The sequence below is a fragment of the Ciconia boyciana genome, chromosome 2, assembly GCF_034638445.1.
Source record: "Ciconia boyciana chromosome 2, ASM3463844v1, whole genome shotgun sequence".
In the NCBI taxonomy this organism is placed as follows: Eukaryota; Metazoa; Chordata; class Aves; order Ciconiiformes; family Ciconiidae; genus Ciconia; species Ciconia boyciana.
The window spans coordinates 131,054,356-131,071,741 of NC_132935.1; the positions used below are offsets into that span (position 1 = coordinate 131,054,356).

General features: G+C 38.5%; 1 protein-coding gene across 4 annotated transcripts in view; it reads left to right on the forward strand.

The window, feature by feature from the left end:
- Positions 1-11,438, forward strand: part of HIBADH (3-hydroxyisobutyrate dehydrogenase) — an 85,635-nt gene extending 74,197 nt beyond the window's left edge. For all 4 annotated transcript variants that reach the window (XM_072854075.1, XM_072854076.1, XM_072854077.1 and 1 more), the window contains 2 exons: positions 5,642-5,798; positions 11,165-11,438. In XM_072854075.1, the coding sequence (XP_072710176.1) occupies positions 5,642-5,798; positions 11,165-11,323 (316 nt within the window). In that variant the 3' untranslated portion in view covers positions 11,324-11,438. The remainder of the gene's footprint in view (positions 1-5,641; positions 5,799-11,164) is intronic.
- The last annotated feature ends 5,948 nt before the right edge of the window (positions 11,439-17,386 follow it).

Genomic DNA, 17,386 nt, shown 5'->3' on the forward strand with positions numbered 1-17,386 from the left:
TTAGAGTTAAAATTGAAGATAAAATAAAATCAAGAGGTTTGGAAGACAGATATGCTGGGCATATAAGCCCTGTGCAGAATGAGTTGTAGTCACTGTAGCTTGAAGGTGTTTAGAATTTTCATTTTTCATTTTGTCCTTTTTCAGTTTAAATTTTGTCTGAAATTGTATTCAGCATTTGTGAGCAAAAATCCAGTGTGAAGGTGGCAATATGCAAACCTTCCTACCCTACAATCATGGTAATCAAGAAGGAACTGTACTTACTGTAGAAGAAACCTGCTGATTGTAACCTGAATTATACAAAGAGCAGAATCTCTTTTAGTCTGAAACTGCCTGAGGTTTAAGATAGAGGCAGCAATTTAAAGCCTTATGAAGTAATTTAGAACCCTTGCATTGATTTCAATGTGCTGTGATTTAAATCCTGGAGAAGATGACTTCTGCTTATAACTAGAATAAGAGCTTTCCACTTTTGGTGTGTACAGATTTCTAATGTACAAGTTAACAGTTGTAATTCTAATTATTAGAAGTTTTGCTGTATTAATAAATGTATTAGATTTTTTTTCAAGTCTAAAACTCAAAGGATAGTGTGGCTGCCTAGTCTGGAGAGTGTAGGAAGCTAAAGTCGATTTATTAGATTAATGCATATCTAGTAAAGAAAGTCTGACTCTGACTTAGTAATGGTAAAGGGCACTAGAAATCTAAAAAAAATCATAATAGGAATTGTGGAGCTTAGACATGTTCTTAACTTTTAGATAGAATATAAAATATCTTCATGTCATACATTGTGTATATCTGCTACATCATTTAAATCTTGAGTTTTAGGGAGTTTGGATAATTAATTATTCAAAATATTGGTGACTGAAGTAGATGTAACTAGGAAGTCGTATTACAGCACCTTCCAGAAACCAGTATATACTCTGAGCTTGTCTTCAGAACAGTGTAATATTAATTCTATTAATAAACCACTTCTTCTCTAATGTTTTCATAAACCATGTAGCGTAAATTTTCTTTTTCTGAAGCAGAGAGTTACTCTTTTATTCATTTTAGATTTTTAAATGACATCTGCTATTGTTTTATTGATTTTATATTTGAAATTACATAATTTTTCCAAGCTTCAGCATAAGTAGCAAATAGAATGTGGTGAGGAGGAAGAAAAACTGGCATTAATGAGCAAAAATTCCACAATAAACTCCCAGAAAAACAGGCAATATTGCTATGTAATTTCTACATTTATATTCCACTTGCTTTTCCACTTTAATCTAGCATCATCTTCATTTACTAATCATCTTCATTTACTAATGAAGATGTCTGTTTTCACTGGGAGTGATTTGGTTTAGATTCCGTAACTAATTAAAAAAAAAAAAATCTATCCTGAGTTCTGACCACTGAAATGCTTGTTTTGTTATGTTTTGTTTTTTTCCATTAATTTCCTGATGCTTTATGAATGTTGCTACTAAAAGTTAGAAGGTATGGCAGGCATTCTGGAAATTAATTCACATTTTCATTTGTATTTTCTTTTTTTCTAGCATGATAGTGCAACTTATCAGTTGCAAAATCTTGAGTAGATTTTGCTATACGGTTTTATGGATAATGTGCATATTACAAAATATTGTGTCAAACTAACACACAGAGTACATGTAAATTTCACAAATAAGAAATAAAAATATTAAGTGATACTGCCCACAGCCAGAGACTATTTTTCTTTTTGCTGATCATCTCAGTGTCAGTAACTTTCTTTTACTGAGCTCTGAGTTCCAGTTTAACAATGTCTAATACTAGCAAAATAAAGCTCGGAAATGAAATATTGCTGATACCTGGTTTGTGTTTAGGTCAGATGGAAGTTGCTGCCTTTCAGGCAGTTTGCAGTCCCTTCAGAAACTGCCTGCACAGACTCAGGGAAGGGCTTATGTGGTGCCACAAGATAGGACAAGGTTGCTTAATATGGCTGGGATATAAGGGACCAGGTCTATGGCAGTAACCTGTCTGCAGAATCACTTTTGTACTTCCAACAGCAGATAAAGTTGTCTCCATGAGGCGGAACTGCAGTGGCACCCAGATTTATGCCAAAAGCTGCAAATACAGCTCTTTCCTAAGCAATTTTACTGTATATAGATTTGTGCCTGCTTGCTTTTTTAGATATATAAAGTGAAAAGACGGTGAAGGAACTTTGCCCTCTGACGCTAAGTCTAAACGTAGTTTCAGCCTCTAGATCTGGTTTCTGTGAGCACCCCTGGACTGTAGATGGAAGACATGAGCAGAAAGGGGAGTCAACAGCGTAGAGAGGAGCGTGTGCTGCAGGCTGAGGGATGATTAACCCTGGGCACATCCCCACTCCAAATTTTAGAAGGAGTGCCTTGAGAAATAATTCCTCCAAGAGCACTGTGGCTCTGCTGTCTTCGGCATGGGGCTATAGCTAAGTCTTGTGAAGGTTAGTAATGACGCTTGAAAGCACGTACCTTGTGTAAAACGCCAACAGCCAAGTCATTTTTAGCTGTGGTAGAAGGTTCCTAATGTTCTGCTTGAATATTTGCAACTTCGTATGGTATTTACCCGAAGCACCTTGAGGTGGGAAACTCTCAACAATTCAGCTACTTCAGTTGTTACACCTTAAAATGAGACCAGGATGTATCTTTTTTGTGAGAAGCAATTTCAATTTTTCTGACTGTTCCGGACTGAGCTCTTGGAGGAGTGTATGAAAATTTCAGTACATGGTTTTATCAAAGCTCAGCAAAACTTGAGTTTTGAGCAGTGGCTTGAAGCATTCCTATTTTAACCATTTTTTGGTATGTGTGTCTGTTGCTGAGTTTCTGCCATTCAGTTCATTAGGAATGTTATTGAAGAAGCATTGATTTGAGGGAAGCAATTGTTTTTGCTCTATTATAAGTACAGTTAATACATGGACTTCTTTTCTGCTTATAAGGGAGAAGAACATTTTGGTAATTGTAAATTCACACGCTCATGCACAAGCTCTTGCCACGTCCAATGGCAAGTTGTTATGAGGACTGGCAGGCTGTCATCATTTTGATAGCTTGAGCGGTATATCTCTTGAACAGCAATGGAGCTCTTATGCAGAGAGTATCATATGTTCCCAGCCAATTTACAGGGAAACAGCAATAACATTTTATCATGGTTGAGAGCCCAGTAGCTGCTTCCTATTAAACTTGCCCTTTCAGATACCTGTCTTGGATTAATTTGTTGATTTCAAATGGAAACTCAGTCTTCTCCACTGAAGCATGACTTTCTAAGATAGACTCTCACTGAATGACAATTACTGTATATTCTAGCTGGTTTCAGGCCATTACAAGCTTTGGGCACAGTGGAAGACAGAGGACTTCTTCAGTAACTGATTTTAATATATGTCTAATTTTAACTGTCAGTTATATATGCACCAGTGGATGAATCCTCAGAAAGATGAAATGCAAAGCACTTCTAACTTGCTCTTATTAATGATACACTTGCTGCAAAGGAGAAAAAAAATAGGTTCGGGTCTCCTGAAGAGAATTTGCATGGTGTTTAAGAGCAATGAAGTTTGAAGAAGCAGGGATTTAAACTGACACTATCTTCCTTTTTCTTTTCCTGGAGCAAAAATATGCCAGATCTAGTGCAGACAATATTTTACATAACTGTATAATACACACATATCTATTAAAGTATACTTTCACAGAGAGGAAGTTGGAACACTGTGAGACGAGCATTCTTTGGGAGGGTTATATGCATTTTGAAATAATAAGCTCTCTGTCTTGCAGTATACTCACAGCTGTAATTATGGGCCTCTGCATGCAGCTAGATATGGCACAAGCAGGCACTATGTTGCTAAAATACTGATCTGAATGTAACAACGATAAGGAAATAAACAAGCCAAGAGATTGGTTTTGGCCAAAAAAGCAATCTCTGTGTATCTGAAAGCTCAGGTGTTGTCTGCACGCAATACGGGTTTTTTGGATGACAACAATTAAAGCAGTTGTTCAGAGTGGCTCTTGATTAAGACTTCGATGCACTAGGCAAGATAAAAGTACAATTCAAATACTGTGGAAAACATATTGGTGCTGGAAAATACTTTTTTTTTTAATAAATGGCTGTTGAAAGCATTCAGTTGAGTCAGAGGGTTGGAAAAAGGTGGGGAGGAGAATAAAGCTTGATCCCATTCAGGCCAGCAGGGGACTTTCCATTGAATTCCAGGGGCTGCTGCAGCAATTCATAAATAAGACTGCACAGCAATAATGCTAAAAAGCTACCTTTGCAGTACAGAAAGTGATCTTGCTTTGCATTAGGAGGGCAGAATTGCAGAGACACATGCCACTATGGGTACAGGAACCATGCTGTAGGGCCCACTGTCTCAAATGTAGTTTTTCAAATCCAAACTATCTACTGGAATAAATAGACATAAATTTTAGCAACTATTCCACTGGTAATGAGCTTTAGTTATCTACAAATTAAAACCTTGAGCGCTACAGTGCCTGGAATTGGTGTTAGGATCCCTATGGCTATGGAGATCTACAAGAAGTCTGTGGTGTAAGAGCTAATGTGAAAAATGTTGTCTTCTATGAAGGTTAAAGCTTAGCTTGAATTGTGTGGAAAAGGTGGGTTTTTTTTAACCTGTTTGCTTGTCCATGGCAAAGTAGGTTGTGATATATCCATTTTAAAATGTCCTTTTCTCATCTTGGATTTTTACTGGACATAATTCCCTTGCTTTCTTATTTGTCATGAGTGTAACTGAACATTGGTACAGGGCCAGATAAACTGCTGCTAGTCGTTGTTGGTATAAATGTAATTGGTGTAAAATTACACTTGCAACTTGATATCAGCATAAATGTGAATACATAAGAGGGTTAATTTTCTATAGTATTGAAGTACTTTCAGGGTCCACATTGAGCAGCAGTTTATGCCATCAGCTCCATGATAGAACAAATGATGTTTCTACTTGGACAAGTTTTGTTTTATCAGGATCAGTAACCTTATCAACGGTTGACCCAGAACTATAATGTATGCTTGCGAATAGATAACATATGTCACAGTGAAAGGCAGACTTGCCTCATAAGCAAGAGTATATAAAAAAGATTTAATAACAGCAAAGCAAAGAATGTACAGATGTATACAATAGTAATGTTTTTTGACAAGTGTAGTGGTTTTGTTCACTTATTAGAGTAGGATCATATGCATTATCTTGCTTACATCAAAAATGTGCTAGTGTGCACGTATAAACACATCACACAAGTACTTTCACACTGCCACACTTGCTTGTGAATTTTTTGCTTTATTTGGCTTTGGAAAATATAATTTGGATATGAAGAACAAGTATGTGACCTAGTAGGTAGCAGAACAGAGAATGTGTTTTAGTAATTGAAATACGAGAGAACTGCTCTTCTCAGAGCATGTTTATTTTGTTTGCACTTTCAAAATTGCTAGGTGGAGGGGATTTACTTAGTGGAAAAGGCAAAAAGCTCTGAAAACCTACTGCTTAAATGGTGGATTGATGCTCTTTAATTTAAGATACAGCATCCCTACCCCCAATATCAATACTCTGTCATTTTTCATGACTTATAATAAAGGGAGAGAAATGATGGTAGGGTCCTAAGATATAAAACAAGTCACCCATGTCTTGTGCATTTTGACATTAATACTTCTCTTCCTTGACCTTTGACAGATTAGGCCTTGACCCAAAGCTGCTGGCCAAAATCCTAAATATGAGCTCAGGTCGCTGTTGGTCAAGCGACACATACAACCCTGTTCCTGGAGTGATGGAAGGAGTACCATCTGCTAATAATTATCAAGGTGGCTTTGGAACAACACTTATGGCTAAGGTATGTAATACTTGCATGTAAAGTATGTACAGTTGCTTCTCTCTGGGCTTCTAGCAAACATTCTTCTCAGTGAAAATTTATGATTACAGGGAAATATGTGTGCATGAATAGAGGGGAACCCAACCTCTTACTCTGAATTAATGAGTTGTGTAGGGCGCTTTTCTTTACACTATTTCTAGAACCTCTTTCTAGACACTATTATGCTGAGCCACTCAGTGAGGTTATATGCACTGTCTTTTTGAGTTCTGCCTTAATCCAGGAGTGCTGATGGACTGGTGTGTGTGGCAAGTGCTCGGCAAGCCATTTTAGGTGCCTCTTGCATGACTGCTCTAGAACTTAGGAGCCTAAGCTCAAGAGAGCTATTTGGGGAAATCCAGGTGACATAATTAGGTGCCAATAGTGGCATAAGCATCTAAGATTTTGGGCCCAATCTCTTCCAGATACCTTAAACTGTGCTACTGGACACACCCTCTAGCATCCCCTTCCTTGCTAAGCTGACTGCTTGTGTGCTTGTCTTTCTGCCTAAGGCCATTCTGCAGAAAGCAGACAGGTTTCAGCCCACACCTCCCCAGACTGATTTTCTACAGGTACCTGCACCATGCTGTGAGCTCTCCTGAATTGTCTTTGTTGGTGGCAGAAGTAGTGCTTCTTATGAGTAATAACCTAGTAATCTAAATTATTTGCCCACAAAGTGGGAGATCTGGGGTTTAGGTCCTTCTCAGCATGAGGGAGTTGTAACCTACAGCTATCCCGTCCCAGGAGAGTGCAGTTACTGCCATGCTCTTGGCTGTTCTAGGAAGAGGACTGTCCTGAGTCACTCTGTGGTCAGGAAAGCAAAGCTCTTAGAGGCCAGAGGAAAGTAGGCAAGGAGGTCAGGGCTCTGCATCCCACTGATGAGGACACAGAGTTGGAGGAAGGAGCTGTAGAACTCTGACTCTTGAACTACTTCTGCATTTAGCACAGTGATTGCCTAAGGTAAATTATAAAACCAGCCCTGGAAGAGATCTCTCATCTAAGCATGTAAGTGCAGGAAATAATTTCACACTGAATAGTAGTTTCATGGGGATACTGTCCTGAGGGAGGCATTTGAGTTCATACCGGACAGGTTTTAGGCATACCAGTTTATGAGTGCTCCCAACTGGTTAGGCATTCTGGTCATTTTCAGCTCTTCCACGTACAGTGGAAATTAAGCACTTAAAACTAAAATGACATTCTCAGAGCTGGTGATCAAACTCAAGTATTGCCATGCAAATCTCCACAGTGCTGGAGTTCCTGTATGTAATACCTGCCTACTGATACTGTTCCTGTCGTTTTGCAGTTGATTACGTCAATTGGTGTGTTTGCACATTCGGTGGAATTAGCCAAATTCTGTCCAGAGTGGGTCCAGAGTGTTTTGCATGTGGTAGCACCAAAAAATTTTGCTAATGCTGCATGGCTCAAAACCCCTCAATGGTTGGCCTGCTACATTTTACATTTATGGACCAACAACCAGGAGCTTTCATTTCTTTGAGGGATATGTTAAAATATTGGAAAGCAGCAGTTTTTACATCATGTTCATGTCATTGAACATAGGGGACAATAAAGTGTTATTTAAATTATTGATTTATAAAATGTGTTAGGTTATTGTTTGGAGTTTGCCAGGGCTATTGATTAGAGATAAGCAACCTGATCTTGGCACTGCCTCAAAGCTCTCCTTTCCGTCTTGTGTGCTGTTTCCAGAATCCATTCTGCCTGCTGTGCCCCGTTTCACACTGCAGTCTCTATTCTCATGATTCATAACTCTTACTCTTCTGAGGTCCAGAATAACCTCATAGTATAAATGGGATGGGGGCACATATTTCCTTCCTTCCCTCCCTTTTAAATTTATTTGTAAAGGGTTTTTTTCTTTTGGTCTGCTTCTAAGAGGGACCTTCATCTGCTCTGGAAGCTGCTTTAAAAGATCTTCGTTTTGTTGGAGAAATACCAGCCTGGCTTGTGCCTGTCAAAACTGCCAGCTTTTGGTTATAAAGTGTCTGTGATAACTAAGAGGAGAGTTCCTCAGAAAGGTTTGTAATTGTTGTTTACCTGTTCTGACTATGCCTCTCCTGCCAGTCCTGCCTACGAGGCAGCCTGAAGACTGCCTTCTTTAGGCTGGAATCCTCAATAAGAAGGAAAGACACTAAATTCCTCTCATGCCTCTTGAACAAGGCTATGTTATTCTATATAGGCAGAAGATTACTTGAGTAAGTAAGCAAGACAGCTGATCATATTCAAGGTATTACTTGGTGCAGTGGTGACCTCTTTTAAGAAATTTCTCCTTCGTTTGTGGAAAGAATTTTGCTACTATCCCTTTCATCCTGGTATGTGAGATATTATGCAGTTTGTGAATTGTTTGAGTTGGGGACTTTTTTTCTGGGAAATACAGAGCATGCTTTTGCCACTTAAGAAAAAAGAAAAGGTATATTCAAAGGAGAAGGATGTAGGTACAACCCCAAGGTTGAGAGTAGTCCACAATGAGAACATCTAAGAGTGACTCAGTAACACAGTCACTAAACACAGTTACTAAACTTCAGGTTACTGCTCACATATCAGATGTGGTAGAAGTCAAAGGCTTTCTTAAAAGTATTTTGTCACCAATGGATCTCTCAAACAAAGCCAGGGGATCCTTATTTTAAGTGGTTGGGACAGAAAAGTTTGTCAGATACTTCTGAAAAGCTCTTCGGTCTTGAAATCTGATCTTGAAACCTAGTATTTAGTTAACTTAATGTGAAACCTGCTCTAAAGATTTTGCATTTAACAAATCTAGTTTACTTCCGCTTGCCATCTTTGTGTCCGAGGCATCGCAGGCCAGAAGCTCCATCTTTCATTTACAGCACAGTTGCTGATTAAATGTCTTCTTTAAATCCTGAGAAGAGCTAGATTTATATCATACTATTCTTGACTCGTGTCAAGACAGCCTTTGAGCTTTATTCTGAATGGCAGTTTCATTTACATCAACTGCAAAATAAATGTAAGGAACCAGGTATTTCCAAAGTGAGCATCGGAAGCAGATTCTGAGATAGAATCTGTTTCCATGCTCCAAGCTGAGAAAAAGTGGTTAGAATAGTCAGTACAGTGAGACATCTGGAAGATGTTGTCAGTTCCAAAAGAGTATGAGAGGAGCCATAAACTATGCTCTGATTTGTACTTTTCCAAAAAGGTCAGCAAAGGGCAAATTTCTTTCAGAGCTGTTTTGTACTATTTCACTTGAGGAATCACCGACCTCAGGAGAAAAGGTGCAAAATACTTTATAACCTGAAGCTAAAGATAAGCTTTACTTACATTTTGTATTTTTTTTTCCTTCTAAGCTCTAATTTATAGAATGGAATTTAAAAAAACCAAAACAACCTTCCTGCACTTCGGAGTCAGGAGTCCTTGTCCATGTAATTGTTGAGATGTTGTCTGGTGTTTCAACCAACTTGGAGCCAGAGTTTCATTATTAAAATGAATAGACCCGCTTTATGAAATTGTATTTATGCTAGCAGCCTATTCAGAATTTTCAGGGATTGGTTCTGTGAATGCCCCTTCAGAGAGAAATAGATCACAATCATCACTACCCAAACCAAGCACCTTCACTAGTTTGGAGTTGGACGATTTTGCCATTTTAATATTCCATGACATGATTTAAGCTTTATTGAATAAAATGGATAATATGGCAACAGATTTCACAAAGAGCGTTTAGAAGAGGCTAGGAATATGTCATGGAATATCTTATTGTAAGTGAGGTTAAAGTAACTGTTGCTGGATTTGTCAGGTCATCAGTCTTTCAACAGAATTGCTAGACAAGAAGGAATGGTCTGCCCTGATGCAGATGAAGAATATTTTGGATCCTGTGACATCTGATACGTATGTTTTTCCCATTTTCCTAGATCTTGAAGTCATTCAAGGGTAATAGGAAGAGTAACTATAATTCTGATTTGTATCAGAATGACCTTTATAGAGCCGATTTACAGATCAAAGTGACATTTACAGAGTAGAGTAAGATTTTGAATTTCCTTGTGCTAATTCAAGTCCAGACACACAGAAAGACCTGTCATGTAAGTCATCCCTGAGAAGCCAGAGGTGCTCTCAGCAGTATTACAGTCACTCAGTTCTTCTGTATCAAAGATTTGTTATTTTTAAAAAAACCAAAACACTGCAAATTCTATAAACCAACATAGTCTTGGATGGACAGCAAATCTAGGCACTTCCTAGTAACACTTGAGAGGTTCTTCTGCAACTTTCTTGAAATGTGGACCACAAAATTGATTCCTGTAGCAAGACCTTATAAAAGCAACCTTGAGGGCAGGCATTACTTTCATACTTAGACAAGAGATCTGTTTATATACCCAGGCCCTTGTTAGCTTTTCTTTCTTTGGTTGGTTTCATGTCTGATTCAGCTTAGAATTCAAGTCATTCTCCAGCCTAGCTTGTCCTTTCTGTCCAGCATGCGTGCAGCTAAGTATTTCTAGCTAACTATGGTTAGTCGTGGTACCTGGTACTTGCCTTTGAGTTCTGTCATATTTATTTCAGATTATAGCTGTAGTTGACCAAGGACTCTTGGAGGACAGGTTTCAAATTCATCCTCTTTGCAACCTCCCCTCCTTTTTTTGCCACAAATTTAGCATTTTAAAATGCAGTAGAATTATTTTCTGTATCCCTTTATTTTCAGTCATTAAAGAAAACTTTGAGTTGTAGCAGACCCAGGACAGTCCCCTAAGGAATTCTTTAATACATCCTTCCAGTTAGGCTGCAAACCATTCATATTCACAGAGTGGCCTGTGCCTCTCATTTTGCTGTTAACTGGTCACATTACAGTAAATGTATGTACGCTAAGTGGCTTCAATTTTGTTGTTACTCAAATCCCTTCTGCTTGATTTTTAACCTGTTTTTAGAAAGAAAGATGTCCTCTTGCCCGAACAAGAAAATGATGCCATTACAACCTATGTGAAATGCTTAAGTGAATAAATAGCCAGGGCAATTTTATTTTTGGAGATGACATAAAAAAGTGGGGAAGAAGAGTCTGAGTCTTGCTACCAGGTTGTGTAGTGATCTAGAATCTTAAAATTCCTCCTGTCCTGAAGGAGGTTGCATGCCTTGCAAAGTATGAGGGTTTTCTGTTGAATAACATTGAGTTACTGTTTTAAAAATTAAAAACTAAACAAGGCTCCCTTCTTCCAGGGCTGAAATTTTAAGGCTGGAGTATTGTATTTGTTGGCAGTAGAGTTCTCTTCACAATGGAAGCCAAATAACCTATAATATGTACATGGCTATTTATATGCTTGTTGTTTCTCCCCTGACTTTTTCTCTTTTTCTTTCCTTCCATTCTTCCTCTCTGCCCTCTTCCTCCCTCTTCTCCCTCCCCACAGGACCTTGGCTTGGCCCAGATTTCTGCCACCAACACAAAGACACCAGTTCCTTTGGGATCCCAGGCACATCAGATCTACAGGATGATGTGTGCAAAAGGCTATGCCCTGAAAGACTTCTCAGCTGTGTTCCAGTTTTTACGTGAGGAGGAAACCTTGTGAGCTGTCCTTTGGCAATGGACACAATAACAAACCACATTTTTTTTATCCTTATAGCTCGTTTGAGAAGTATGTGGGTTTAGTCAAATACTGTGCATCCTGATCCCATACAGACTAATCATCTTTGGTTGTCTAGATCACAGCGAACTCCGGGGTTTTTTCATAATTCCTGAAAAAGCAAGCCAGAGGAAGGGATTGTTTGGCAATTAGCCAGACAGTGATTTCTTCTTTTTTTAAGAACCATCGAAGTTTTTTTTTTTCACTAGATGCAATAAATAAATATTTTTTTTATGAAACACTTAACTGTTTGCATATAAAATAACTTACATTATGGCTACAAAGTTAGGTGACTCTTGAACAGTAAGAATGTTATATAGTGATTTTATGATATATAGTGATCTATTAAAATTAAAAATGAATACTTTATGGAAAAATGAAGATTTGTTCGATGAAGAAACACAGCTTGAGATGGAAGTGGTTTTTTTTCCTTGCACCTACCAGCCTTGAGTTATCAGTAGTGAATTTTTCCTGGGATTCAGGTTGCAGATTAAGTTTATAGGCACGCGTTTCTAAGTGGAGAGCTGTTACAGCATGTTTCCCTGATAGACTTAGTTAAAATAACATAGAATGTGTATCCCTCTTGTAAAGCTCCGTTATTGTATTTTGCTAACCCAATTTTGTATTTTCTTGTATTCTGTCACACATTTTCAGAACTCAAGAACAGCACTTACCAGAAGTTCTAACAAAGTATACATTTGTTTTAGGTAATTACTGAAGTATTTTAAAGCTAAACAAACCCCATTATTTTGAAAAGAAATAAAAATCTATACTGGTAAATACTTGCTATATGATTATTTGCTTTTTGTTTTGATGCACTCTTGTACACACACAATTAACCAAAAACCTGTACTAAGTGGTCTTATTTTTTAATTTGCTTGGTTTTCTACAGATTATCTTGCAAAACCAAGCTTTCTAAGAGCTCTTGTTGTGAAATGCAGATGGTAATATATTTGCCTATGTGTTACCTTAACCATTTAGCATCTCCTTGGTCTTGCAAAAGTACAGGTATACATTTGGCTTTATGAATATAAATACTTACGTTGATTTCGCTAGAACTACTCACATTCAGACTTACTTGCAGGCTCTAGGCTTAATGGTCAATTCTGCATTTACATTCCTATTTTGGTTGTATGATGGATCCTTTTATATATGCACATTTGGGTAACAAAATTGTGTGCTTGAATTAGCTCAAGTCTGTGAATAATGTTCTGAGAACTTGGACATTATATTTTAACACATTAGTAACATCATACAAAAGTCATTAAACAGTACTGGTTGATCTGTTCTCCTTTCAGTTTTCTTTGAAAACTGTTTGACATTCTAGGTTATTGAGGGATTTGGGGCTCATTAATATTATATATGAGTGTACGACTACTGGGAGCAATCTTACTTTTAAAAAATTGTTCATCTCTCTTTTGATAAAACTACTGTTTCTACAGGATTGCATTCATTCCTTGAAATTAGACACAAAACTACCTGCACTAAAAACTATAAAAATTGCAGTGTCAACCACTCAAGTGCTGGAAAACACAGAAACATGGAACCGTAGTTGCAGATGTGTGGTTTGACCTTTGATAACAATATCACATACTATAACATTTTATCCTATGGGACTCCTGCCTCACATAATACAAAGGGTGGACCTAGTCTCATAATGCAGTGAAGGACGTTTTTGCGAGGAGGATCCTTGTTCATTTCGAAGTTTTATAATGGATGAGGTAAGGAATTGTAGGAGAGTCCTGGTTAAGTTTTTCTCCTCTGTATTTGACTTGGAGATCTGGCTGGCATCAGCAGGACCGCTGAGAGATTCTTCCTTCTACTGTCCACCCCAGCCTGTAGCAGCCTTTGCTATGAATGTGTTTGCCAGTAACCCTGGACTTACCTATAACCTTGGGCATGCAGGAAGCGTAATCAGTTGTTTTCTGAAGCCATTATATGCACACGTAAATGTTGGGAACCATGAGGAAAGAGAATATGCTCAGTGAGACACACTCTGAAGCTTTTAGCTTCTGAAATCTTCAAGCCTCTGTTAAGCATGTGGAAACATCGTTATTATTTTTATGTTTCTCCCAAAGGCTTGTAGCTTAGGCTTCCTGGAGTTCATTTCTCCTCCCCCACAACCTCTGATCAAATTTTAAATTCCTACTCCAAAGCATAGGGTACTCAAGTTGGAGTAAAGGCTGCCAGAACGCTATTTTGGCAAACCAACAAAATGTTCTGTGGTCTCCTTCTTGGAGGAGGATGTTGGCTGAAATTAAAAACAAAACAAAACAAAAACCAAAAAACCCCAGCTTCAGGGCAGACAGCCAGCATGTAAAATTTTAGAACAAGCAGTTAGTTTGGCAAAGTTAGAAACAACTTTTTAAATAAGTCTTATTATGGAAAGTGCCTTGAAACCTTTAATGATGTCCAATACCTGAAGCGAGTAATACAATTTATATTAGAATACACATTTTTTTCCTAATTCTGCAGGGGAATATTGTGTGACTGGATACATATAATGGTTGTGGTATTCATGCTAGCTACAGTTATTCTGCATGTGCATATGTATATAATGTATCTTTTGCTCTGCATAGGGCATACTTCTGGTCTATGGAAATTAACCAAGTACAAAAACTATTGTCACTGCCGGAAACAGGTGTTGAAAACAGTAATTTGTTGAGTTGAATAGAAAGATTGTAAAATTGGTTGAATTTCTACACTAATTGCCTCCCAGTACATACACACAAATTAGGTGCAACAAATTAACTGCATATTTTGTAAATGTCCCAAAGGGAAACTTGAGGTAACTTCTTTTTAAATTAGTTTAAATGTTAAACTAGCCCTCCCATCATGCTTACTTTGGAAACTCACCTATATCAAATGCATTTATTGACTAACAGGAAAACATTGACAACCAATAAAAGTAGTGATGGTTTTAAAAAAAATCCTAAGCAGCCTTCTCTCATTTATGATTCAGTATAACCCGTCTTAAGCAACTATTTTTGGTGGTCGTTTAACAGAGGAGGCGTTCTATTAAAGCTGCTGAGTACTATATTGCTTTAACTTTATTTATGGCTCTTACAAGCCTCGGGAGGAAGAGGAGGTATTCTGACCAAGTAAAAGTATTATATGTGATATTCTGGCTCTACTTTAATCAATGGGAATTTTGCCATTAAGTAAAATACTGCCAAGATTTCACAGTGTGTTGGATGCCCACGTGATTCCAGTGCAGATGTGTCCGAGATGCAGGTCTGGAGGAGCTCAAGCGCATCCCTCAGGCAGCGATTGTGCCACATTACTGGCATCAGGATTATGAGAAGTTGGGGTGGTGGCTGTGAGAGGACGGAGCCAGCAGGAGCTGCTGAAGTTGATATTGCCAGTCTCCATCCCAGCCTTGTCCCACAGTGGATGAGAGAGATGCTGAGGGGGACAGAACAGCTGCTGTGCCTTCCTGCCTGAGAACAGAGCTACCTGTCTTTTCAGCTGTTTAAATCTTACGGCTCTTCGCCACAAGAAGATTTATTAAATGGTTTATGGAACAGAAAGACTGGGGCTGCCCCTGGAGCAAGCATAGAAGGGCTACCATCATACAAGGGCTGCTGTATTTACGCAATAGATGTCTTCCTATGCTTTTAATCCACCAGCAAGACCAAAGCTGCCCAGGCACAACTCTGAGGGTACTGACTTCACTGGTAGTGATACCTGTTGCTTTTGATTTGTCTTTACATCATCATCGTCTTCTCCTCCTTCAGATGTAATAGATGTAATTCAGCTTTCCTCAAGAGAAGTTGAGAATATTGCCTGTCTTTGCAAGGCTGTCTAATAAGTTGTGGAAACTGATGCTGTTTAGAAACCTCTGTTGTGTTTTCTTGGTGTAGAGCTAGGGTCCTCTGCAGTATTTCAGACTTAAGGTTTGATAAGACCCCCTTAAAGTTAGGGGACTTTAAAATGGGAAGCCTTTTTATTGACTTCAGTATCAAGTTCTTAGAACTCTTACTGCAAGCCTTGCAAAATTGAAAAATTATATTTCAGTAGTGGGGGAAGTTTAGTTCAACGTCTACAAATCAGAATAAACGGTACTTTTGAAAAGCTTGAGCTTTCAACAGCAAGGATGTCTTTGCCATTCCGTGCAACAGCATAATGGATGTATGGTCTTTCAAGGCTACTGGTATTTTTAAGATTTGTTGCTTTCTGTATATGATTTGTCACAACTCGTCCTGTCGGCTGGCACAGTTACACATTAATTTTTTTCCAATATGAATAATAGCAACAGTTACAAAGTTTTCTTAGGTGGACAGAGAATGAATATTTTTATGGTTGGCATGTTCAATAGATGTATGACATGGAACTAGGCATCCATATGGCAGTGATTTTTTTTTTGTTTTGGCATTCATCATGGATTGTGAGCACTTGGGGTAAATTGAAACAGGTGGATAAACCTTTCTAAAGTACTACATGTCTCATAATAACTACTGTATAATTAAAAGTCATCTGGCTCTTTCTGTATTTACACCCAACTCTTCCTTTTGACCTTGACCCTGAGATGAGGTCTGGATTTTCATTTGAGGTCAGAGATAACTCAGTCTGTTTCTTCATTTAGTTTTACTGAGCCTCCATTAGTGATGACAGTGTTCTGTTTGTTAAAATAAATGCTATATATGGAGATAATAAATGTGCTAACATATGTCTTGTGAAGTTCACTGATTTCAAAAAGACTTGGATGCTGGACAAAAACAACTGAAATACAAATGATAAAGATAAGTTTGCATGTACCTGAAATGCAACTACCCTGGAAAGAAATGCAAATATTGTTACAATACATTTCAGTCATTACAGTATTTTTAGAAAAGAAATTAATCGTATTTTGTCTTGTTGAAATTCAAAGGAGAAACCAGACAAGTAAAACAAAAGTAACAGCCTTCAAATGTGGTCAGACATAAGCTTTATTTGGCCAGAATCAAGTGTTGCTGCTGTCTGTCTTCCAGTTTGAGCCGCATGACAAAACTAGCTTGGATTTATGCAGGCGACTTATAGCACCAACAGCTTTAGGGAAGCAAGTGATGTGGAAAGTAACTTCAAGAATACTTCTTAAAATCTCTGAGCTGCCTACTTTGTTCTGAGTGCTTTCTTCCAAATGATTGAACGGTGTTAACTGGGCTGTAATCACTGGTTGCAGGCATACCTGAACCAGCTGTAAGCTAGCTTCTTTGCGTATCTGCAGCTCTCTAGTCCCAGAGGCTTTCCTGGGAAGCTGGGCAAATACTGGGGCAGCAGTGCTGTGTAGACAGACTGTTTCCAGTACCTGAACTGGCTAGTTTGTGGCTAGCAATAGCAGGTCATTTTTGCTTTCCAGTCATCATGCATGTTATTCCATGGCTATAGAGCCTGGAAGCTTTCAATGACCAATACTTAGCAGGCTAACACATTGGATGTTGTAGCTATTATCTGTTTTACAGCATCACCTTGACAGTCTGTGCCTGGGTTTTTCTTCCTCTGTATGATGCCTAGGACAAGGCCCCTTGGTGTTGTGTAATTGTGTCAGGCAGCCATCAGTCTGCAGTCCACAAAAAAGACTTAATTTCAGTCACTCACTGGTGATTGAAGCTGGCGCTTCAGACACATGGATTTAAGACATGCTTGGATTCCTTTGCATTTCTGCATACAAGGTTTTAATACAAGCTCTGCCTTGTTTGAACCTATCATCTATTGCACGGCACCAAGAGCCCACAGTGTGTCAGCTGGTTATTTTTTCCTGTATTTGACTGTGTTAGAGCTACATTTGCTGTTCATGCTCAAAAATAGCCAATTTCTGGTCCCTGCCAGCAGAAGGAGAGAAAAACACTGCTAAGCAAATGGAGATCGGTAGGTCACAGGACCTAATGCCAACATGTTGCTCTCACTGGAAAGCCATTGGATCCTGTCCCCACCTCCCATTGCTGTGACTTTTCTCCTCTGCTTGTCCCCCTTGGATAGATAACTGTGTTAGCTTACGTGTTGCAGATGCAAATGAGGTCTGTGTTTAAT